The 20,290-nt window shown below is 54.5% G+C and overlaps 1 protein-coding gene across 1 annotated transcript in view; it reads left to right on the forward strand.

Moving 5' to 3' along the window:
* Positions 1 to 20,036, forward strand: part of PKP1 (plakophilin 1) — a 51,572-nt gene extending 31,536 nt beyond the window's left edge. The window contains exons 3-14 of the mRNA XM_060644067.3: positions 231 to 625; positions 3,305 to 3,449; positions 4,395 to 4,602; positions 5,380 to 5,557; positions 6,933 to 7,047; positions 8,942 to 9,097; positions 9,944 to 10,120; positions 11,385 to 11,538; positions 11,893 to 12,079; positions 12,683 to 12,767; positions 15,769 to 15,875; positions 17,039 to 20,036. Coding sequence (XP_060500050.2) covers positions 231 to 625; positions 3,305 to 3,449; positions 4,395 to 4,602; positions 5,380 to 5,557; positions 6,933 to 7,047; positions 8,942 to 9,097; positions 9,944 to 10,120; positions 11,385 to 11,538; positions 11,893 to 12,079; positions 12,683 to 12,767; positions 15,769 to 15,843 — 1,875 coding nt within the window. The 3' untranslated portion in view covers positions 15,844 to 15,875; positions 17,039 to 20,036. The remainder of the gene's footprint in view (positions 1 to 230; positions 626 to 3,304; positions 3,450 to 4,394; positions 4,603 to 5,379; positions 5,558 to 6,932; positions 7,048 to 8,941; positions 9,098 to 9,943; positions 10,121 to 11,384; positions 11,539 to 11,892; positions 12,080 to 12,682; positions 12,768 to 15,768; positions 15,876 to 17,038) is intronic.
* The last annotated feature ends 254 nt before the right edge of the window (positions 20,037 to 20,290 follow it).

Consider the following 20,290-nt stretch of genomic DNA (forward strand, 5'->3'; position numbering starts at 1 on the left):
AAATGATAGTCACAATCGGCTAAATTGATTTCCCAATCCATAATGGGTCGCAATCTGCCATTTGAAAAGTAATATATCAGATGATGGCTGAGATTCCTTCCACTCCAAACATTCTGGGATTCCACGAACATTATCACAGGGGCGGGGGGCGGACTCCGCCCCATGGCCAGCTGGATCCAGAATCCCCGGTCAGGAACCTTGACTGAGCCTTTCTCCCTTTCTCTGACCAGATCTACAACGGGACCCTCAAGCGGGAGAATGACAACAGACGCTTCAGCTCCTACAGCCAGATGGAGAACTGGGGCCGGCACTACCAACGGGGCAGCTGTAACGCAACGGGCGCCGGCAGCGACATCTGCTTCATGCAGAAAATCAAGGCGAGCCGCAGCGAGCCCGACCTCTACTGTGACCCTCGGGGCACCCTGCGCAAGGGCACACTGAGCAACAAGGGCCAAAAGACCACCCAGAACCGCTATAGCTTCTACAGCACCTGCAGTGGCCAGAAGGCGGTCAAGAAGTGCCCTGTGCGCCCGCCCTCCTGCACCTCCAAGCAGGACCCGGTGTACATCCCGCCCATCTCCTGCAACAAGGACCTGTCCTTCGGTCACTCGAGGGCCAGCTCCAAGTAAGTGCTGCCAGGCTGTGTTGGGGGCCAGGGTGGGGACCAGGTAGGAGAAGGAGTTCGCCTGGCTATACTACACAAGGTTGTTGCTGATGATAGGAAAGACGGCCTCTTGTCCCCAAGGGGCTCGTTGTCCCTGCGGGGGCAGCGGTGGGGAGGGGGGGCGCTTCCTGGCCTCAGGAAGTGTGAAGGGGGAGACAGAACCCAGACATTCAAACAAATGCATTGAGTATATAGGTTCTAAAGGGTCACGGGTTATGAACAGAGGGAGGCTAATTAGAGAAGGTTAGCTAGGCTCATGGTTCTCAAAGTGTATGCCTCCCAACAGCAGCAGCAGCATCACCTGGAACTTGTGAGAAATGCTAATTTTCAGGTTGCACCCAGACCTACGGACTCAGGAACTCAGGGAGAGACCCAGCAGTGTGTGTTTTAACAAGCCCTCCAGGGGACGGGGAATCTGTGATCTTAGCCATGCACATCTCTATCCGTGTTCTGAAAGAGCCAACTAGTGTGCCCTGATGTAGACGATGGGAAAGGGGGCCCTGTTCCACCTTATAGGACAAAAGACGGCCAGGACAAACAGACATAAAAGTTGAGGAACAGGAGCTAGTGCTGAGGAACAGAGTACAACCCTTGTCCCTCAACACTGAAGGCCCGTCACCCAGTGAGAATGAAGGAAACGAAGGTGGGTGTCCCGTCAAGAGCCACGGGCACAGGGGGGCTTGCGGACAGCCACAGTGTCTCCGGGGACACTGAGCCTGCCCTCCAGGGCTCAGAGCCCCATGAACCTCCAAACTGTTCCTTATCACCGCCTAATGATCATTTATTCATTTATTTGACAAACATTCACTAAGCATCTCCTGTGCTGGGGAAGTGTGGTAAGTGTAGGGACACAGCTAGGAACAGAGCGGCCTAGAGCTGTCCCAGAGCTACACAATTAACTGATAAACTGCTTTTCCTAGAGCCCCAGGAGCTTGCATTCTTCACCTCTAGTCCTCATAGCCCCTCTAGGCAGGTGCTAGAATTCCTGAGGAGGAAACAAGGCACAGAGATGCTTGCCCAAGGCTATACAGCTGCTAAAGCATTCCCACACTCAACCCCACTCACCACTGTTTTAATACTAAGCTGAATCCCGTCATAGAGGGGGACCTCTCCTAACTACTCAAAGGCCATAAGGTATATTTAGGATGATTCGGAGAAGGACTAAGAAACCCTCTCCCTTGGAGCAGGGAACAGGGCAGTGTCTAGCCCTAGCTTATTGCCCCAAACCAGAGGCCCTGAGAGGTCAAGGTCTAGGTAAGACATGGGAGGGGGTGAATGTCAAGCCATTTAGAGATGATGTCTGACTGGCAGATGTGACATTTTCTCAGTGCAGGGCCAGGGTGCTACTGATACAAGACAGGAGAGCTTCACCCCTTGGGCAATTTTTCCAGAAATGGAGTTAGGATGCCACACTAAAACTATGAATTCTTACTGAGCATTTACTGTGGCAAGACTGAGGCTAGTAAAAGTGGGAAGAGGGCTTCCTCTAGAAATGCTGGGGAGATTTCCAGGGGGGTAGGACTGGGTGCCATAGAAGGGGCTGTCCCTGCCCTCAGGAACTTTCCATCTCTGTTGGCAACCAGGGCACAGACAGGTGGAAAGGCAGCCTGAGACTCAACATCACAGAAGCTGGAAGGATTCCTAGGAGAGAGGTTTCCTTGCCCTGGAATGTTCACAGCAGCAGGACCTCAGCAGGTCACATGCACCGTGAGGGGAAGGGAAAGGGGTACACCTGAGCCCTGATGAGGGGTCAGTGAAGAGAAGAGTCAGGTTGGAGCAGACCTTGTTAGGGGCTGGAGAGTGTGCAAGAGGGCTTAGCAGAGAGCCAAGCTATTAGGTTAAAACATGAAATTTTTAGTTTTATGGCTCAAAAAGGTTGACTATCAACCCTTTCACATGGTTCGACTTAACATGTGCCCTTGGATATTAGTCTAAGCAGTCTCCACTTGAACCTGCCGATGGGAACAGCACAGTGAACCACATTTTAGGACTGTGAGTATGGAAAAGGAGAGTCAAATTTTGGATGAGGGAGCTTGGAGAAGAGAGCCAGTTGTGAGGGTCTCTTGCTGTAGTCCCAGTAAGAGTGGTCATGGTCAGAAGGAAGGCAGTGACCGTGAGGTTGGGAAGAAGAAGCAGGTATGAGGATTTTTGTAAGAAGAATTAGCTGGACTTTGGAACAAAGGGAGTGAGGGCAGATGGCTGCATTGATGGATGGATGGATGGATGGATGGATGGATAGAGACAGGAGGGAAGGAAGATGGATGGATGGATGGATGGACAGTTGGACAGGCTCACAGCCATTCTCTTCCATTTTCCCAATACCAGGCACAAACAAGAAAGATGGCAGAGGGGTGGGGAGCTTCCTCTTGGGAATAGGGCAGAGTTTTGTCTTGGTGCAAAGGTAATTTACCTGTTTGGATATTGACCCATGACCTGGACTTCATCACAGTGTTTGCCATGGATGAGCCTTTTCCCTCCTCTGGAAGAGCTGTTCCACAGGAATGTTCTCCAAGTGGGCCTAGGGCTGCCTTGTTCTGGCTTTCCAGATTGCAGATGAGGCTGTGGCAGCTTGGGCATACCAGGGGAAATTCTCCCAGCCTACCCGGTAACCCCTCCCCCACCACTGCCCATTGCCCACAGGATCTGCAGTGAGGATATTGAGTGCAGTGGGCTGACCATCCCCAAGGCCGTGCAGTACCTGAGCTCCCAGGATGAGAAGTACCAGGCCATCGGGGCCTATTACATCCAGCACACCTGCTTCCAGGATGAATCGGCCAAGCAGCAGGTAACTGACTACACATCTTCCTCCCCTATAGACCTGGGCAGGGACTGGGTGTGTCAGCCTGACCCCATTTAGACATGGGTGGGGACATCTGCACTTGCTCCTTCTCACCCTGCCCAGCTGCCTTGGGTGAGCAGTGTGCTTGGCACTGCCTGAGATCACAGCTGGGCATCTTAACCCTCCAGGTGAGTGGACATTAGTCAGGTATTTCCTCCACTGATCGTGAAAGAGACAGCTGTGAGTTCAACAGAAATCCCCTTTCTCAAATTCCACTAAAGAGTATGACTACTTTCCACCCTTCAACTCCCTCCCCCCGCTTCCCTCTATCTCTCTCTCTGTCTCTCTGTCTCTGTCTCTTTGCCTCTCTGTCTCCATCTCTCTCTCTCCCTTTCCAGAGCTTGATCCTCTCTCTCCCCAGGCATGTGTGCTGGAAACTGGGGCTTGGTCATGCCCCCCCGAGCTTGGCTGGCAGGAAGGATGCTTATAGGGTTCCGCAGCTCAGCCCCAGGGAACAGTGCCTGAAATGTGTTTCCTAGAGATTCTGGATCCATCCGAATCAGAGTTCCTGTCACAGGAGAAAGTTCCCATGGGAGGGTCTCCTTTATGTCTGTCCTGCTTTAGGACTTTTGAAGTATATTTATAACCATGTCCTCTTGTCCTCACCACCGTATTTCAGAGGAGAAAAGTGAGGCTCAGAACAGAGGACTGCCTTGCTGAGGGTCTCCTGCCGAGGATGTGAGGGCGCTGGCATTGGAATCCATCTTGGTTTCTGGTCTGATTACATCTTGGTTTTCTGAGCACTATTACTCCACACTGGTTTTTTTTGGCTGGCTGGAATATTTCTGAGCTGACAGTAGACTTTGGGGTCTGAGAAAAATCACTTCGAGTAGTGTCATCAGATCAGCCTCACCTCCTTGACTGGCCCATGTGGCACCTGTATGTCAACAGGTCTATCAGTTGGGAGGCATCTGCAAGCTGGTGGACCTCCTCCGGAGCCCCAACCAGAACGTCCAGCAGGCTGCGGCTGGGGCTCTGCGTAACCTGGTGTTCCGGAGCATCACCAACAAGCTGGAGACCCGGAGGCAGAATGGGATCCGAGAGGCTGTCAACCTCCTGAGGAGAACCGGGAGCACTGAGATCCAGAAACAACTGACTGGTAGGGATACCCAGTCGTGGAGAGCTAGGGTTGGGGGTGGGTGGTGTATAGGGCATTCCCTCCAGTCTGGGCCCAAGCACAGGTGCACATTTGACCTCCGGCTAATGTCTCGGGAGCCCCACGGTACTGACTGTGGCCAGGTTAGTGGCGTCCACATGGTGCCTACCCACGAGGTGTCAACCTTGTTGAAGATAGAAGGCAAGGGGTAGAAGGCTGGTGTCCAGGCAGGATCCATATTCAACAGACCCTGGGATTTCCAGATGAAGAGGAGGACGTGAAGTTGGAACTTCAGGTCTTAAGCGCCCTCTTGTGTCCAAACAATATGCTAAGCACTCAGGCCTGGGGCGCAAGGGTTAGAAGGAACTAGGAAGCCCTCAGACTGGACTGGGAGATGAGACCACGTACAGAGTAACCGTGATAAGTGTTTCTGGAATGACCTTCAGGTGGAAAATAGAGAACATTAGAAGACTCTAGCGCTAACATTTATATTAGAAACTACTGATCAATCAAACGTTTCTGGATGACCTTGCACATTCATAATTTTGACCTCGATAAAGAACTCTAGATGCTCCCTGCCCTCAGAGAACCTGAAGTCTTGTTGAGACATTGGAAAATGAGCTCAGGAAATAATCAGACACTAGATTTGATAGACCAGGCCTACTTGGAAGACGATGTTTCAGTAGGGCTCCCTTGCCAGAGCAGGCTGGGGGTGGCACCTCGGCACCTGGGGTCTTCCTGAGCCTGCCATGTGTTGAGTTGACCATCCCCAACCTCCAGGGCTGCTCTGGAACCTGTCTTCCACTGATGAGCTGAAGGTGGAACTCATCACCGACGCCCTGCCTGTGCTGGCTGACCGGGTCATCATTCCCTTCTCCGGCTGGTGTGATGGCAACAGCAACATGACCCGGGAAATAGTGGACCCTGAGGTCTTCTTCAATGCCACAGGCTGCTTAAGGTGAGAGAAGAGCGTGCCCCTGGGGTCCTTTTGCCCCGGCCCTGGGTCTTTCTCCAGGCAGCCCCATCTCGGCCAGCCTAGGGCAGGGGACGTAAAATGCAGTCTGGCACTGGTCTTCATGGGCAGACTCCAAGAAATGGGACTCCAGCATCCCTAACTTCCCTGGATCTGGATAAGGCTCAGGACTCCATGACCTCCTGTAAGGGACCTCAGCAGACTTAGTTAGAAATCTAAGAGTAGAAATGCCACATCTGGATATCCAAACTGGCTCAACCATTCCCCCCTCTCCCGCCCCCCAAAAATGCATTTCTTGTACTCTCTTGAAGAGTGTTCTTTTGGACAAAAGTCTGCTGATTGGCTCCTAAATGAGTCACTTCCCAGCTGTGGTGCTAAGACCAACGGCCATATTCATTGGCATAAAGGTGGCACTGCTCTTTCCAGAGTCTCCTGAGTCTCATACCAGGGTGAGGCAAGGCCCCTGGGGGCTGTTGGAGGAGGGACCTTGGTGTGCTCATTCCAGAGGAGAGGTTTACAAGTGGGGTCATGGGTGCTAGGGTAGAGGTGGAACAGTGAAACAGATCCCCGTTAGGGTCACACCTTGCTCTGATGGGGTTCATCTTTCCCAACTCCTAGGAGCCCCGGAATGAGGGATGCAGTTGGGGGTGCTTCTGTGTTCTCAGCTTATGCTCCTCCCTGTCAGCCTCCATTAGTGGCCTCCAGTGAGCCAAGTCAGGGTATTAAGGACTTCAAGGGGCTGCAAGGCTATTAATAGCAACAGCAGCCACAGCCCGCCTGCACAGGAAAATGGGCCCAGACTGCTTGGAAAGGAGCTCACTGCTGAGGCAGAACACAGCTTCCTTGTGGAGGGGGCATCTGGCCCCCAGCGGAGCATCCCTGGGCTTCTTTCCCAGATCCAGCCCTTGGCCCCAGCACCCTACAGAGCTTCTCCTCCTCCACAGAAATAAACTGGGCAGGTAGAAGCTTCCAGCCCCTGTTCAACAGGTGCCCAGTAGTGGTAGGGAGCGTGCCTCGACCTGCCAGCTGCACTAGAGCCATGGACAGTCATGAAAGTTACAGGCCTGGAGCCCAGGGGGGCAGAAAGAAGGGTGAAAAGAACTGAGTTCAAGGAGACCCCATCCAACCTCAACCAGGACCGGGCAGAATCCGCTGAATGGTTTTTCTTTCTTTCCTTCTTCCTTGTTTTTTTTGTTTTTTTGCCTTGTTCTCCTCCTACCACACCTCCAAACTCATCCCCATCTCCTCTGCCCCTACTTCCCCCACCTGCTCTCTCCCCCGCGTGCCCTCCAACCACACTCTTCTCTACCCGCTTCCCTCCTCCCCTGCATCCTCACAGCCTCTCTGTTCTCTCCCTCAGGAACCTGAGCTCTGCCGATGCAGGCCGCCAGACCATGCGAAACTACACGGGGCTCATTGATTCCCTTATGGCCTATGTCCAGAACTGCGTGGCCGCCAGCCGCTGTGATGACAAGGTGAGCGTCCCACCCCACTCTGGCCCCGGCCCCCAGTCCTCCTCTCTGTCTGGAGCTCCAAGGCCCAGGACCTCCCCAGGATCAGTGAGGGCAGCTCCTTGGCCTCCAGGTCCTGACATTTTTCTTTCCCAGGCTCCATGAGGCAGGTCTGCACTTGAGGGGGCCCTGAAGGCATGGTCTGGTGACAGGACAGAAGGCCAGTGAAGGGGATGGCTGGATGCAGAGAGCTCTGCTGGCCTGGGGCAGTGCTACAGGGGCAGAATCCCCTCTTCCTCGCTTACAGGCTTTGTGAATGCAGACGCTTCCACGATGTCTGTTTCCCGGTTTGCACTGTGCTCATTCGGATATAATCACAATCATATCTATGTCATGGGCTGGTTGAAAGGCTCAATTAGTTAATAAGCAAAGCATGAAGAGGGCCGGACACAGAGGGAGCTCTCCGTGAGCATTTGCCCCCGCTGGCATTGGCAGTGCTGAGCCCTGCCTGCAGCCTTAAGGATCCCCACTGATGCCCCCAGGGATCCTTCCTGCACCAAGGCTCCTTCTACCACAGTTTCGCACCACCTGCCAAAGAGACCATTGGCAAAGCCACCCTCTTGTCCCCTCTGGACATTTGGACACACTAGCACAAACACACAGAAAGGAAAAATCACAGAAGAAAGAGAAACTGAAGGCTGAGATATTTCTACCACGGCAGGACAGACACTCAGGAGAATAATGAGTTCCCAGAGTCCCTAGATGACCAGGGGACTGTCTGGGCATACGGCCACTGGGTCTTGCACACAGTTTCCTTGTGGAGAGATTTTGTCTCCTGCTCATCCACTGGAAGTGACAACAGGGCCTCAGGAGAGAGAGAGAGAGAGAGACAGTCACTCGAATGCTCAGCCAGGTCCCAGTGGACATCATGTTTTTCAACTCTGGATGCAACATCCCCTCTACCTGTGGAACCCAGACCGTGCAAGTCTGATTCCCTCAAACCCTAGCAGGGCCGAACATCGTTAGGAAGGTAAGTCTGCTGGCTCAAAGCCTAGCCTGTCCACTGAGGACAGATGGCAAAGACCTAGGAGCAGCTGCCATTGCAAAGTACTGGGTCCCAGGTCCCACTGCTCGTGTAGATTTGGGATGGGTCAGCACCTTTGGTATTGGAAGCTGAGGACTAGCCATGAAAGGAGGGAATAACAGGGACATGGGGACTCAATGGCTTTTGAACCTAAATATGTCAAGGCTGCTCCTGTCTGTGCCAGGACAGAGGGTATGTTCTTTAATAGCCCAATCTGACCATTGGCACAATGGCTGTAGCAAGAGAAACAGTAGCCACTGTCGGGGCACCTGGGTGGCTCAGTCCATTAAGCATCTGAGTCTTGATTTCGGCTCAGGTCATGATCTCATGGTTTAGGAGATAGAGCCCCGCATCAAGCTCTGCGCTAACAGCATGGAGCCTGCTTGAGATTCTCTCTCTCTCTCTCTCTCTCTGCCCCAGTTGCTCTCTCTCTCTCTCAAAATAAATAAACTAAAGAAAAGAAATAGAAGCCACTGTCTGTTGTGTCCTACCATGTGCTAGACCCCATGATAGGCACTTCCATGCATAATCTTCCCAATAGCCCGATGAAGTAGGCGATGTCAGTCCCATTTTACCACTGAGGAAACCGGCCCAGAAGTTGAGGAAAGCCATGACGTTTCACACAGCTAGGAAAAGACAGAACTGGATTCAAATCCAGATTCTGGGGAGTGTTACTGGGAGCTTTTTTCGGACTGCGGTGGGTGGCTGTGTTCCTCTCTCCTGGGGCAGCCTAAGGTGCCTGCCTCTCTCCCATTAGTTAGGGCAGGGAGTGAGCCCAGGACGCCATCAGGGAAGGGCACAGGCTTAGGGGCTCTGCTTCTGCTTGGCCCCTAGTCTGTGGAGAACTGCATGTGTATCCTGCACAACCTCTCCTACCGCCTGGACGCCGAGGTGCCCACCCGCTACCGCCAGCTGGAGTACAACGCCCGCAATGCCTACACGGAGAAGTCCTCTACCGGCTGCTTCAGCAACAAGAGCGATAAGATGATGGTGAGCACAGTCGGTTCACAGAACCAGGGCCTGCTGCCCGCCAAGCACCCCGCTGGGCTCAGCTGCCTGGCCCACCCCTTCCTCCCTGCCCCCGTCCCCCCGAAGCCTGAAACCAGCCGTAGGAGACAAGCCCATGCCAGAGCCTTGGCCTTAGGATTGTGCTGCACCCTGGGAGCTGAGTAGAGGGCATTCTGTCTTGCATGCAGATGGGATCTGTGTTCTTGACGGTGGGAGCTCAGACCACCCCGAGCTCAGAAGCTCCGGTCCTCTGTTTTCACAGCTCATTCTCACTTACCATGTAATTGGTAAACCCTGCCTCATCTTCTCCATTACTGTGGAAGGTTCGGGGGCAGCCAGGACTCTAAGCCCTCTCTGGCCTGGTTCCCACCAACCTCCAAGTCCCCCAGGTGCCACCAGAACCAGAAGGGTGCTCTGGAGGGTCAGGCTCCCCACACTGGGCACGACTGTGGCTGCTGGGCCCCTGGACCACCCCTGTTTGACCCAGGGTGGGTCAGCCTTGGAGTCTGACTCTGGGAGGAGAGGAAGCATCCTGGTGTGAGACCCCAAAGCAGCCCGACGCAGCTGGAAGGTTTGGGCAGAGGCTGGCCTGCAGCACACTTCCTGCGATCTGTAGATTGTTCTCTGCCTCCCTCAGAGCCAGCCCGCAGGCCCCTTGCCTTACTCATTCTGCGGAGCTGCTGCCGCCGTGAGGAAAGGGGCACCGGGGCAGGTGCTTCCTAGGCCCCTTCCCTCAGGAACCAGGCCCCTAGAGTTGGGGGAGGGCACACAGAATGCTGGGCTCCCTCCCTTCACAAGGCTCCCTGCTGACCTGTCCTGTGTCCTCAGAACAACAACTACGACTGCCCCCTTCCGGAGGAAGAGACCAATCCCAAGGGCAGCAGCTGGTTGTACCACTCGGATGCTATCCGCACCTACCTGAACCTCATGGGCAAGAGCAAGAAAGACGCCACCTTGGAAGCCTGCGCTGGTGCCCTGCAGAACTTGACCGCCAGCAAGGGGCTGGTGAGGAGCGGTGTCCGCCCTTGCACGCAACCCCATCCCCAACCCCATTTCTCCAACTTCTGCCCCCTTCCCTGCTCTCCCACAGGCGTGTGCACTGAGTCGTGCCAAACACATATGGCCCTCAGAGCTTGACTCTACAGACGCAAACAGAGGGAATGTCATATGCTAGGCTCCAGCCAGGCCTCTGGGGAAACGATGAGGCAGTAGAAATGGCCCGGCCCTCTGGGAACTCCCAGGCGGTGCCCAGCAGGTGAATCCACTCCCGTTGGATTCTGTCTGTGCCCACAGAGTCCCCTTTGCCTCATGATTCCTGGCTCGGTGTTGGCCCCTGCCTGGGGTGGGGGACAGGGATGAAGGGTACGTTTGTGGTAGGAGGAGTATCCTGTGTGTTGAACTGACAGAGGGAAAAATAGACGGTTTGGGGGTGGGCAGATCTAAAGGAAGACGATGCAGAATCAGTAGAGATTTTGAGGCCACATAGAGTTAGGAGGACATGATGGAATGACATTGAGCCTTAGGAGGCCTGTAGCAGCCAACAAGTATTTAGATGGGGAGACAGTCAACAATCACTCATCTCTACTGAGGACAAAAGAGAATCAGGTGAAAGCAGGACCGGGGCGAATTGAGGTCTATGAGAAGATGGGGCTGGGGGTCTTCAAGAACTCCAAACCAGCCTGGGACCAGATTACAGACAGGCTGGCCTGTGGCTAGAGGCACAGATGAGCCGACCCACCTCCAGGGGGCCCTGGATTGTACCTCCATGTGGGCACAGACCCTCTCTTCTCCCTTTTTGCCCTGGGAGAGTACTCGACAAATATGTATGGAATTCTACGGAGGTATGGAAGTTGGAAGGTGGTCAGCGCCTCGGTAATTGACAAATATCATTGACCGTGTGCTTTTGGGTGAGCAGATACTGCTGGGAAATGTGGGCGTGGTGGGGGGACAGAGCTGAGACAGTTTTGTTAGACTGGGAGTCGAGTCAGGGCCTCCATGAGCCAGGGGTCTGAGACTTCCCTCTCATCACCCATCCTGGCTCAGGCTGAGCTGGGAGAAGAGAGCAAGGTCAGGAAAGATGGGGGCGCATTTTTGCCTGGGTGCTCTGTAGTTGCCAGTGTGTGAGCGAATTGGTGTCCCTCTTTGCCTGTGCTTCTAACAAGAGAGGGAAAAGGTTCCAGGGTTTTCTTGTTTGGGATTACATGGCCCTCTTCCACCATGGTGCCCGGGAAACCACAGGCTAGGTCCTCACCCCGTCCTTCTTTCTCAGATGTCCAGTGGTATGAGCCAGTTGATTGGGCTCAAGGAAAAGGGCTTGCCCCAGATTGCTCGCCTCCTGCAATCTGGCAACTCTGATGTGGTGCGGTCTGGAGCCTCCCTCCTGAGCAACATGTCCCGCCACCCTGTGCTGCACAGAGTGATGGGTAAGTGCCCACCACAGCGTCAGACCACCCCTCTCCCCCCACCCTCCAGCTAGGACTCGGCAGAGCCCTCACTTTCCAGAGCCTGCTGGAAGGTCACCCTCTGAACTTTCCCTAGAGTGAGCGTTCCAAGAGGGGAAGCTGGCCCAAGCGAGGCTTGGAGGTAGGAAAGGGCAGGGGTGCAGAGATCCCATCCGGGTCCTCAGCCCTGAGTTGGAGCTAGAATGGAGCCTTCAAGGGCCACCTTGCTAGAAACCTGGCTGAAGTCAGCACAGGACTGTGGTCCCAGAGGGAGCCCCTCAGCCCCTCTCTCCTCCGGTCATCTGACCCCGCGCCCTCCACTCCTTTCTCTCTCAGGGAACCAAGTATTCCCAGAGGTGACCAGGCTCCTCACCAGTCACACTGGGAACACCAGCAACTCGGAAGACATCCTGTCTTCAGCCTGCTACACTGTGAGGAACCTGATGGCCTCCCAGCCGCAGATGGCCAAGCAGTACTTCTCCAGCAGCATGGTCAACAACATCATCAACCTGTGCCGCAGCAGGTGGGTGGGGAGGGCAGTGGTCTCCACCCCCCACGCACTGCAAAGCAGGCAGCCCCACAACCCTCTGAGAAGGCGCAGATGTGCAGCGAGAGCAGGACCCAGCGCAGGGCGGGAACCTGGGCAGGGGAGGCTTGAATGCAGAGAAGTTCCAGAAGCCAAGAGCGCTGTGGAGCTGAGCCCAGCTGCCAGGCCTCGGGGCTGCACAAAGGGGACAGGGGCAGCGCATTCTCAGCTGGGGGTCACCAGGGGACGCAGAGTCCTTAGAGGACCAACAGGAGGCATGGAGGCACAGACCCCGCCATGTGGGAACTGTATTCTGCCCCCATGGGGCTTTCTCCTCCCAGGACAAGGGCTGGGGAACCAGAATGGGAGAGAACTTCCCCCCACAGCCCCCGAGGAGAATCCCAGGCTACTTCTAAGTGGGCAGGGCTGCCAGGTTGTGCCCACTGTGCGGCGGGACCAGCCCAACAAGGCTCTTTTCTCATGCACCCCTGGGGCCTCCCCACATCACTAAGACCTGGAGGTGAGGGTGGGAGGGAGGAGGGTGATCATTCTCATGTCTCCCCGAGTCTCATCCCACAAATGAACTTCCTGCCTGCCCAGCACCTCGCCCAAGGCCGCAGAAGCTGCCCGCCTCCTCCTGTCTGACATGTGGTCCAGCAAGGAGCTGCAGGGTGTCCTCAGACAGGTAAGGGCCCGCCCTGTCACCCCCTGCCAGTGAGGCTATCTTGCAGCTCCCCTTGCAGCGCTGAGGGCCAAGAAGAGAAGCAGAATGGCCCGCCCTGCCCAGTGGGCGTGACTGAGCCGCACTGCAGACAGACGGACGGACGGAGTAGAGACAAATGTGCATGACGGTGAAAGTGATCACACTCTGAACAAATCTCTAGGCTCGGACTCGGGGGAGGTGCTGAGTGCACGGAGGGGAGAGGAAATCAAGGAAATGTGTGAGATGCCTGGGGCAGGATCTTCTAGGAGCAAACTGAAAAGCAGGAATTCACTTGAGGGCGTGATGTGCGCTGTGGCTAGAAAGGAAGGTTTGGGCTACAGTACAGGCCCCTCTAATTTCTTTGAGAGTTTGCCCTTGGCAGAGGGGAGCCACTAGGGGTTTTGAGTGATTAAAGCAACACTTGGCAGCCTCCCTCCTCCCCAGGGGCGGGGCAGAGGGGACTGAGAGATGCTGGGGCGGCTGTATTTGTCCAGTGGTGACCCTGGCTCCTCCCTGTCCTCGACACCTCCCAACCTCATCAAACACAAAGTCCTACCTGGGGTCTTATTTTACCGAAATCTCTTCACACTGACCTTTCCCGCTCCTGCGGCTGCCATGCTTTAGACCCAGATGTAGACAGCGGTGAGGCCGGAAAAAGGACAGAGACGGAATGGTCAGGCTGACCACGCTCGAGTTGTAGCCTGGAGACACTGTGGCCGCGTTAACACAAACAGATCGGTTGGGGAGAGGCCAAGTAAGCTTTCCGAGGACAGCGAGGGCAGTCCTCATTTGAAGAGGTCGAGTCTGAAGGAATTGGATTGGGTTGCAGGTGGGGGACCCAAGGAGCGAGGCCAGGCTGCCACACAGATGGGAGCGTTGTGCAAGACCATCACAGGGCACAGGTGTGGGGAGGAGTCTTGGAAAATAAGGGCAGAAGCAAGGGGAAGGCGCTGACTTGGGGGCCGAGGAGTGCGAAGGGCCAGGGAGCCAGGAGGAGCCGCGCAAGGTGGCCAGGAGGGGCCAAAGCCCGAGTGGGAGGGGAGAGCACGGGAGAGGGTAGGCAGCGGTTCCCAGGGCCACAGAGGCGCCAGGGAGGACCCTGGATGTGGTGACCCAGGAGTCCCAGGGCACCTCTAAGAGCACTTCCGGCAAAGCCAGGGGAGACGGGCTGGGAGGGACGGAGTGGGGCAGAGAGGAGAACTGCTCCCCTCAGTTTGGCCCAGAAAGGAGGGAGACCAAGGGAGGGGTAAAAAGGTCTCTGTTTAATGACAGAGGGGACCCGAGTATCTCTGTCATGAGATGAGGAGTTGGCGGCAGAGCAGGGGACAGTGAGGGGGTGGGAGGCTGAGGAAGACTGTGGAACAGGTGGGAGCGGAGGGTCAGCAGGGGCCTGACCGTGTAGAAGAGAAGCCGGGAAGACAACCGCCCTGGGGCAGAAGGAGAAACAGTTCCTCCTCCAGCGCAGCAGGGAGACTGGAGGGAGGCCCATGAACTACTGTAGTCAGAGACGGCTGGGAAGCCTGAAGGCCATAGCCGGCAGTGACCCCTGTCCTCTGCTGGACCATCCAGTGCTCTTTCCCAACAGCACTGCAACGTGGGCAGGCTTGGCCACATGGCAGCTGCCGGGGAGACCCAGTGGAAGGGAGGTGGGTGAGGACGGGGTGAGACCTTCCTCAAGCTGTTCGATCGTGGTCCAGAGGGTTCAACTCACCCAGAAATACTGAGGCCACGCCCAGCCTGAGGCACACGGCGACTCTTCTTGTTAACAGTCTTCTGTACAGCACCGATGGGAACCAGCTTCGCCATTCGGTCCCCACTGCTCCCTCTAGCTGTGCTTGTCAACAGCTTTGACGTGACTAGCTCGGTGCTTCTGTCCCCAAAGCATCTGCACATCCCCCATCCATTAGGTTGTTACCACCACAGAGAGGCAGGCCGTGTGGCTTATGTCCATCCTGCAGAATAGGAGTTTGTCTTGATTCAGTGAGTCATGGCAGGGGCAGGGCTGAGACCCAGGAATTCTCACTCCTGGGCTCCTTCCACCAAATCCAGCCAGGTTCAACAGGAGCAAGCAAGCAAATCCGCAGGGGAAAACCCAGCATCATGTGATTCGTGCCCAGATCAGGTAGGCCTGGGGCTTTGAACCACCTGGTGTCTGGATCCCTCATTCCCACAGGCCAGTGAGAGCTGACAACGTTCTCAGAGCTCAGGGCTGGCACCAGGGGCCCCTTCTGCCATCCTCATTCACTCCAGAGCATTTATTGACCACCTGCTGTATGTGTGAGAAACACTGTATGTGTCCCCCCTGCAGAGAGCTCATGCCAAAATTAAAAAAAAAAACAAAAAAAAAAACGGAGCAGAAAGAAAGAAAAAGACAGGGACAGTCAGAAGGAAGAACAACAAACAGCTTTTCTAATCTGATGTTGGTTGTTGTTTTATTTGAAGAGTAATGAATATGAGCGTAAGTCCTTGTGCCTTAATATAGATTTCTGCAAATCCATGTAGGAAATTCACAAGCGCTGGTGGAAGTCCAGATACATTTTACTAACTTGTGGATATTAATGGCCTTATGTTTGGTTGCACTAATGAGGTCAGCTTTGGGGTGCCTGGGTGGCTCAGTCTGTTAAGCGTCTGACTCTTGGTTTCGGCTCAGGTGGTGATCTCACGGTTCATGAGTTCGAGCCCCACATCGGGCTCTGTGCTGACAACACAGAGCCTGCTTGGGATTCTCTCTCTCCCTCTCCTCTCTGTCCCTCCCATGCTTGTTGTCTGTCTGTCTCTCTCTCTCTCTCAAAATAAATAAATAAACTTAAAAAAAAAATAAGGCCAGCTTTAGCCCTGACACACATATATAATGAGCCCAGAGGGCTATGATTCAAGCCCAAGGACACTCGGGGAGGGTAGTTTCTGACCCCATGGGAAGTCCCACTCTGTTTCAGCCTAGGGTGTTTCATACGGTTTCATGCTGTTTCTCCCCCCTTTACAGCAAGGTTTGGATAGGAACATGCTGGGATCCTTAACTGGGCCAAACAGCTTCAGGAACTTCACCTCCCGATTCTAAGAAGGGGCTGCTCAAGCAAGTACAGATTGCAGGTAAGAATTGGCTCCCCCCTGGGCAGAGTTATCTCTAGGACCCCTGCAGCAACCTTAGCCAGTCTCAGAGGGAAAGGCCAGGCCTGTGTTCCCCAGGGACACAGAAGCATCCTTTGATCTGGCAGACAGCATAACTGTAGCTGACACAAGGGCTATGAGGACAGTTGGATAGGTTGTTTGGGCAGGGTGCCATGGGCTCTCCCACCACAAGACATTAGGGATGTGCAATGTCTGAGCAGAGCTTCTAGATACAGCTGTGTAGGCTGTGCACTGCACAACCTAGGTGATGCCATTTACATGGGCTATGGTGTGAACGCAGCTGTACAATATGTCATCTGGGTTTGTACACCTACAGCTCACCTTCTTATCCTTTTTATAATTCACTTCCCAGTGCGCACATGCCTAATGTGGATAAGGTTATTTCCAGCTGATGACTCCAGAGACCAAAAACTCAGAACCGGTATCTATCACAAAGGCATACAAGCCTTAGCTTTCATTAGAACCACTTAAGATGCTTCCTAAAACACACACGCCTGGCCTCAACCCCAGCACTTCTGACTCAGTAACTCTGGAGTGGAAAATGCATCATTAAACAAGCATCCGAGGCGTTTCTGACGCAAATGACATCATCAACTTTCTCTAGAAGGTCACTAGAGATGGCCTTGGTACAGAGCCATCTGCAAAGAGCCAGGGATGAGGACAGGGTCTCCTGAACTGAAGGGGACTTCTTAGCAGCCTGGCTATCTGCCAGCACCCCAACACCTCAGGAGGGTCCTGGTGGGGGAGACGGCTGTAAGTTTGGTCCAGATGAAAATAAATAAGACATCAAATACCTTCTCCTGGCAGGTGAGCGTCCACAACATGAGGATGGAAAAAAGAGAGCAGACAAAATTCACTAGATTCTTAATGAGTGAAGTCTGGGCACTCAGCACGCGCTGAGTCTGGGCAGAACGGGGTGGGCGTGGCAGTGGAGGCACAAATCTCACAAGCTTCTCACTCAACAAGAACAACCTATCAATGTGTCAGGGCGACTCTGAGTCCCCCCTCGGGCCAGGGGACACGTCCATGCCGACGTGGGTAGAAAGGGGTGGCAGTATCGGCCAGACCTATGACGTGGGTCTGTCTCCCTATAAATGCTAACTGGATGACTTCTCCTTTTCCAGAAATGATGTGACCCAGCTGAGAAGAACTCAGGCCTTGCTGGAGGGGTGACTCTGTCCACCCTGTGCATTGTTTAGAAAGGTTCAAATGCAATTGAAAGCAAACCTGAAGGCTGTGGATGATGGAAATATTTTTAGATTTTTTTTTTCCTTGGGGGAACTGGCAGGCAGGGAGGGTTGGGAAGGGTGGGGGGGGGGCTTTTCTTGAGTTAAAGGGGCTTATGTTTCATGTCAATACTTCTTTTTCTGAGAAATGGTGTATATATAGGTCTATATCTATATATACACATATACATATGTATGTATAATGTAAGTGTGTGTGTGTGTGCAAGTATGACCGCAAAGTGCAAACAGCGAAGCTGTTACTGCAGCTCATGAGGGGTGAAAAGGACACTCCCATGTTTCTTACTCGTAGGCAGGGACTTCCGTGCTTTTTGTTTAGCTCCCCATAGTTCCCAAACTGTGCCGCACCAGGACAGGGGGCCCGCACCAGGGTCACGTCCATGAGAAGTCTTGCGAGGGAACCGTGGAGTGGGGGGAGGTAAGGGGGAAGGGGGGGAGAGTACCTGGGCGTGGGGGCAACCTCCCTCCTTAAGAGGCAGCTTTGCAGGAAGGGAGGCTGGCCGGGCTGTGAAGTTCAGTGTATCTCATGGGAAAATCTAGTTGGCTGATAATGCTGCCCTTCCTGCAAGGCCACAGGGACTGGCCACGGGACCTGGGGCTGGACAGGGTTGGGGCTCTAGAGGACAGGCGAGGACAGCCACACTTGCTTTGCTGCCTGAAGTCTGTTCTGGGGGAGTAGGAGCCAGAGAGATGGGGCTGGCCATTCTCCTGGGCTGTGTACCAGTCAAAGGAGGCTCAGCCTATAAAGCCCCTGCCTTCAGAGGCTTGTCATCTACCTGTTTCAGGAGAAAGAAGGCAAAATGGTGCCCAAAGCCGAAGAACTGTTCAGGACATGGCTGTTTGGTCTTCGTATTCCCAACAGTGAGGGGGACAGGCTGGGGTTGGACAGGGACCTGCTCCGGGCTCCGGTGGGACAGCGGCTATTTAGAAACTAACCAGGGGGACGCTTCCCTGCGTGCCTGATAGGACTCAAGTGAGAGAGTGTTTTGGGTCCCAGAAGACTTGGAAGACAGGAATTTGGGTTGACCAGGAAGGGGAACTGTCGAATCAGGGCACCAGCCAGCCCAAGACCCAGCAGCGGCCGTCCCCACCTTCCCCTGAACCCCAGGCATCCTGGTCCTCACTCTGTCTTTGGGAAAACCACAGAGGATGTGATAAAAGGGGCTTGTCAGGGGCACTGGCCACACCCAAGACCCCAGACTCTTGAGCATTTCAGATGAGAAGTAGTAGAAGGACCCCCTGAGGGCCCCATGGAAAAGCTTGCTGTAAATAACCCTTAGTATATACTGTAAGATAGAGAGAACATAGGGTTCCCAAGGCTTCCGTGATTTCTGCCTTCACCACCCATAGTAACTGTTGGTATCAGACAGGAATTAACCGCCTGGTTCATATCCTTCTCTAGAAGAATAGAAGGTGCTCCTCACCTTTCATTCCTCCTCCTCCTCCTCCTCCTCCTCCTCCTCCTCCTCCTCCTCCCAGGTCCCCTGCCTGACCCCCCACCCTGAACTACACCCCAATCCAACCCCACTTCTTACCCCAGCAGTCAGAGTTGAAAAGTACCTTTCCGAACTAAGGATGTGCCTATTAAGAGGTGTGACAACTGAGACTGGGGCCAGACATGTGATGACAGGCCATTTAACCAGGTCCGTGATGCCCTCCTTCTTTTTTCCTCATGATGGAAGGCCTCCTCCAGGCTCACCCCTCTCTCTCAGGAGCCACGAGGGAGCCCGGTCCCACCAGACAGTCCTGGGTGTAGGTTCCAGGATGACTCCTCTGCCAGTCATCAGGGCTCAGAGGAATTCATTTCTTAAAAAAAATATGGATGGTGCACCAACATGTGCCAGGCAGTGTTCTGAGCACTCGGGATGCATCGGCGAACAAAACAGACCAAGCCCTGTCCTCATGTACCTTACATTCTCCGGGAGGAAGGAGGAGACATGGGGCTCTTGGCTTGGGGGATCCCCCAGTGTGAGAGGACTGTCCAGAACAGTCAGGACAAGGAGGAAATAGCCCACTACCAGGGAGTCTGTGACAGCCCTCTAGGAGATGGCCCTTCCCTTAGCGGTGTCCTGACCTCCTGCCATTCTTCTGCTGGTTTTCTGTCACCAGCTGTGCTGTAGATCCAGGTGGGCCCAGCCCTCTGCCTTGGGGAATGGTGGGCTGAGGTGGACAGTTAGGCCAGGCCTGATTTGGTAACCTCTCTAGGGCTTTCTCAGGCCGGCCAGCTGGCCCTGTGACCTGGGCCTCTGACCCATGCCTGTCACTTTGGAAGAGGCAAACCCGAGAGGGTCCTGAGGATGCATTTCCTAAAGACAGGAGTAAGGGGTTGGCCCAGGTATGGCTCAGTATCTCAAGCCCACGTTGGCCTCATGCTATCAGGGTTGACGCCCCAAACAAGACATTCCAATTTGAGGGCAATGAGGGAGGACATAGGCCACCCAGTCTCTCCCTGTCCCTGTCTTGATCCCAGGATCTCTTGTGCTTAAGATCCAGTCATTGGCCACCAGCAGCCTGTCCAGTGGGGGCCAGACCAGCAACGCAGACCCCCGTGCTTCCTCTAGTGAGGCCGTGGAGGGTTTTCTCCAGCCATGTGGAGACAGTGACGTTCTCTCTCATCCACCGCAGAGCCTGACTGGGAGGGGGGGATGGCTAAGATGAGGAGCTTGGGACAAGGGGACGGGCAGGGGTTAACGAGCAGAGGGAAGCCCAGGGGACGTTCTGGGAGGTATCCTGGAACCCCTCTGGAGCCTGTGTCTCCCTTTGCTCCATGTTTGTATAAGAACCTTGTGCTGGCCAAGCCCAGTGTCTCTGTGTGTGCACTATGTGTTTGCTTTTTTGGAAATATAGGAAATCAATAAATTGCTGGCATTTCTTTGAACTTCTTTGAACAGTGGATCATTTGGAGGTGCCGTTGAGTCAGGAAGAGGCACGCCCTCCCTTCCAGGGTCTCCTCTTAACTGACCCTGTGCCAGGCTAGGACTGAGAGCACCACGGGAGGGGTGATGGGTGCCACCACGCGTGGGCACCTGCTCCAGGTCGGTGCATTTGAGCCTCACAGGAGCTCCGTGACGCCAGTATGGCTACAGTAATCTGGCGAATAAGTAAAGTGAGGCTTTAGGGAGGGAGCAAATA

Source organism: Panthera onca, chromosome F1 (assembly GCF_046562875.1).
Source record: "Panthera onca isolate mPanOnc1 chromosome F1, mPanOnc1 haplotype 2, whole genome shotgun sequence".
NCBI classification, from domain to species: domain Eukaryota; kingdom Metazoa; phylum Chordata; class Mammalia; order Carnivora; family Felidae; genus Panthera; species Panthera onca.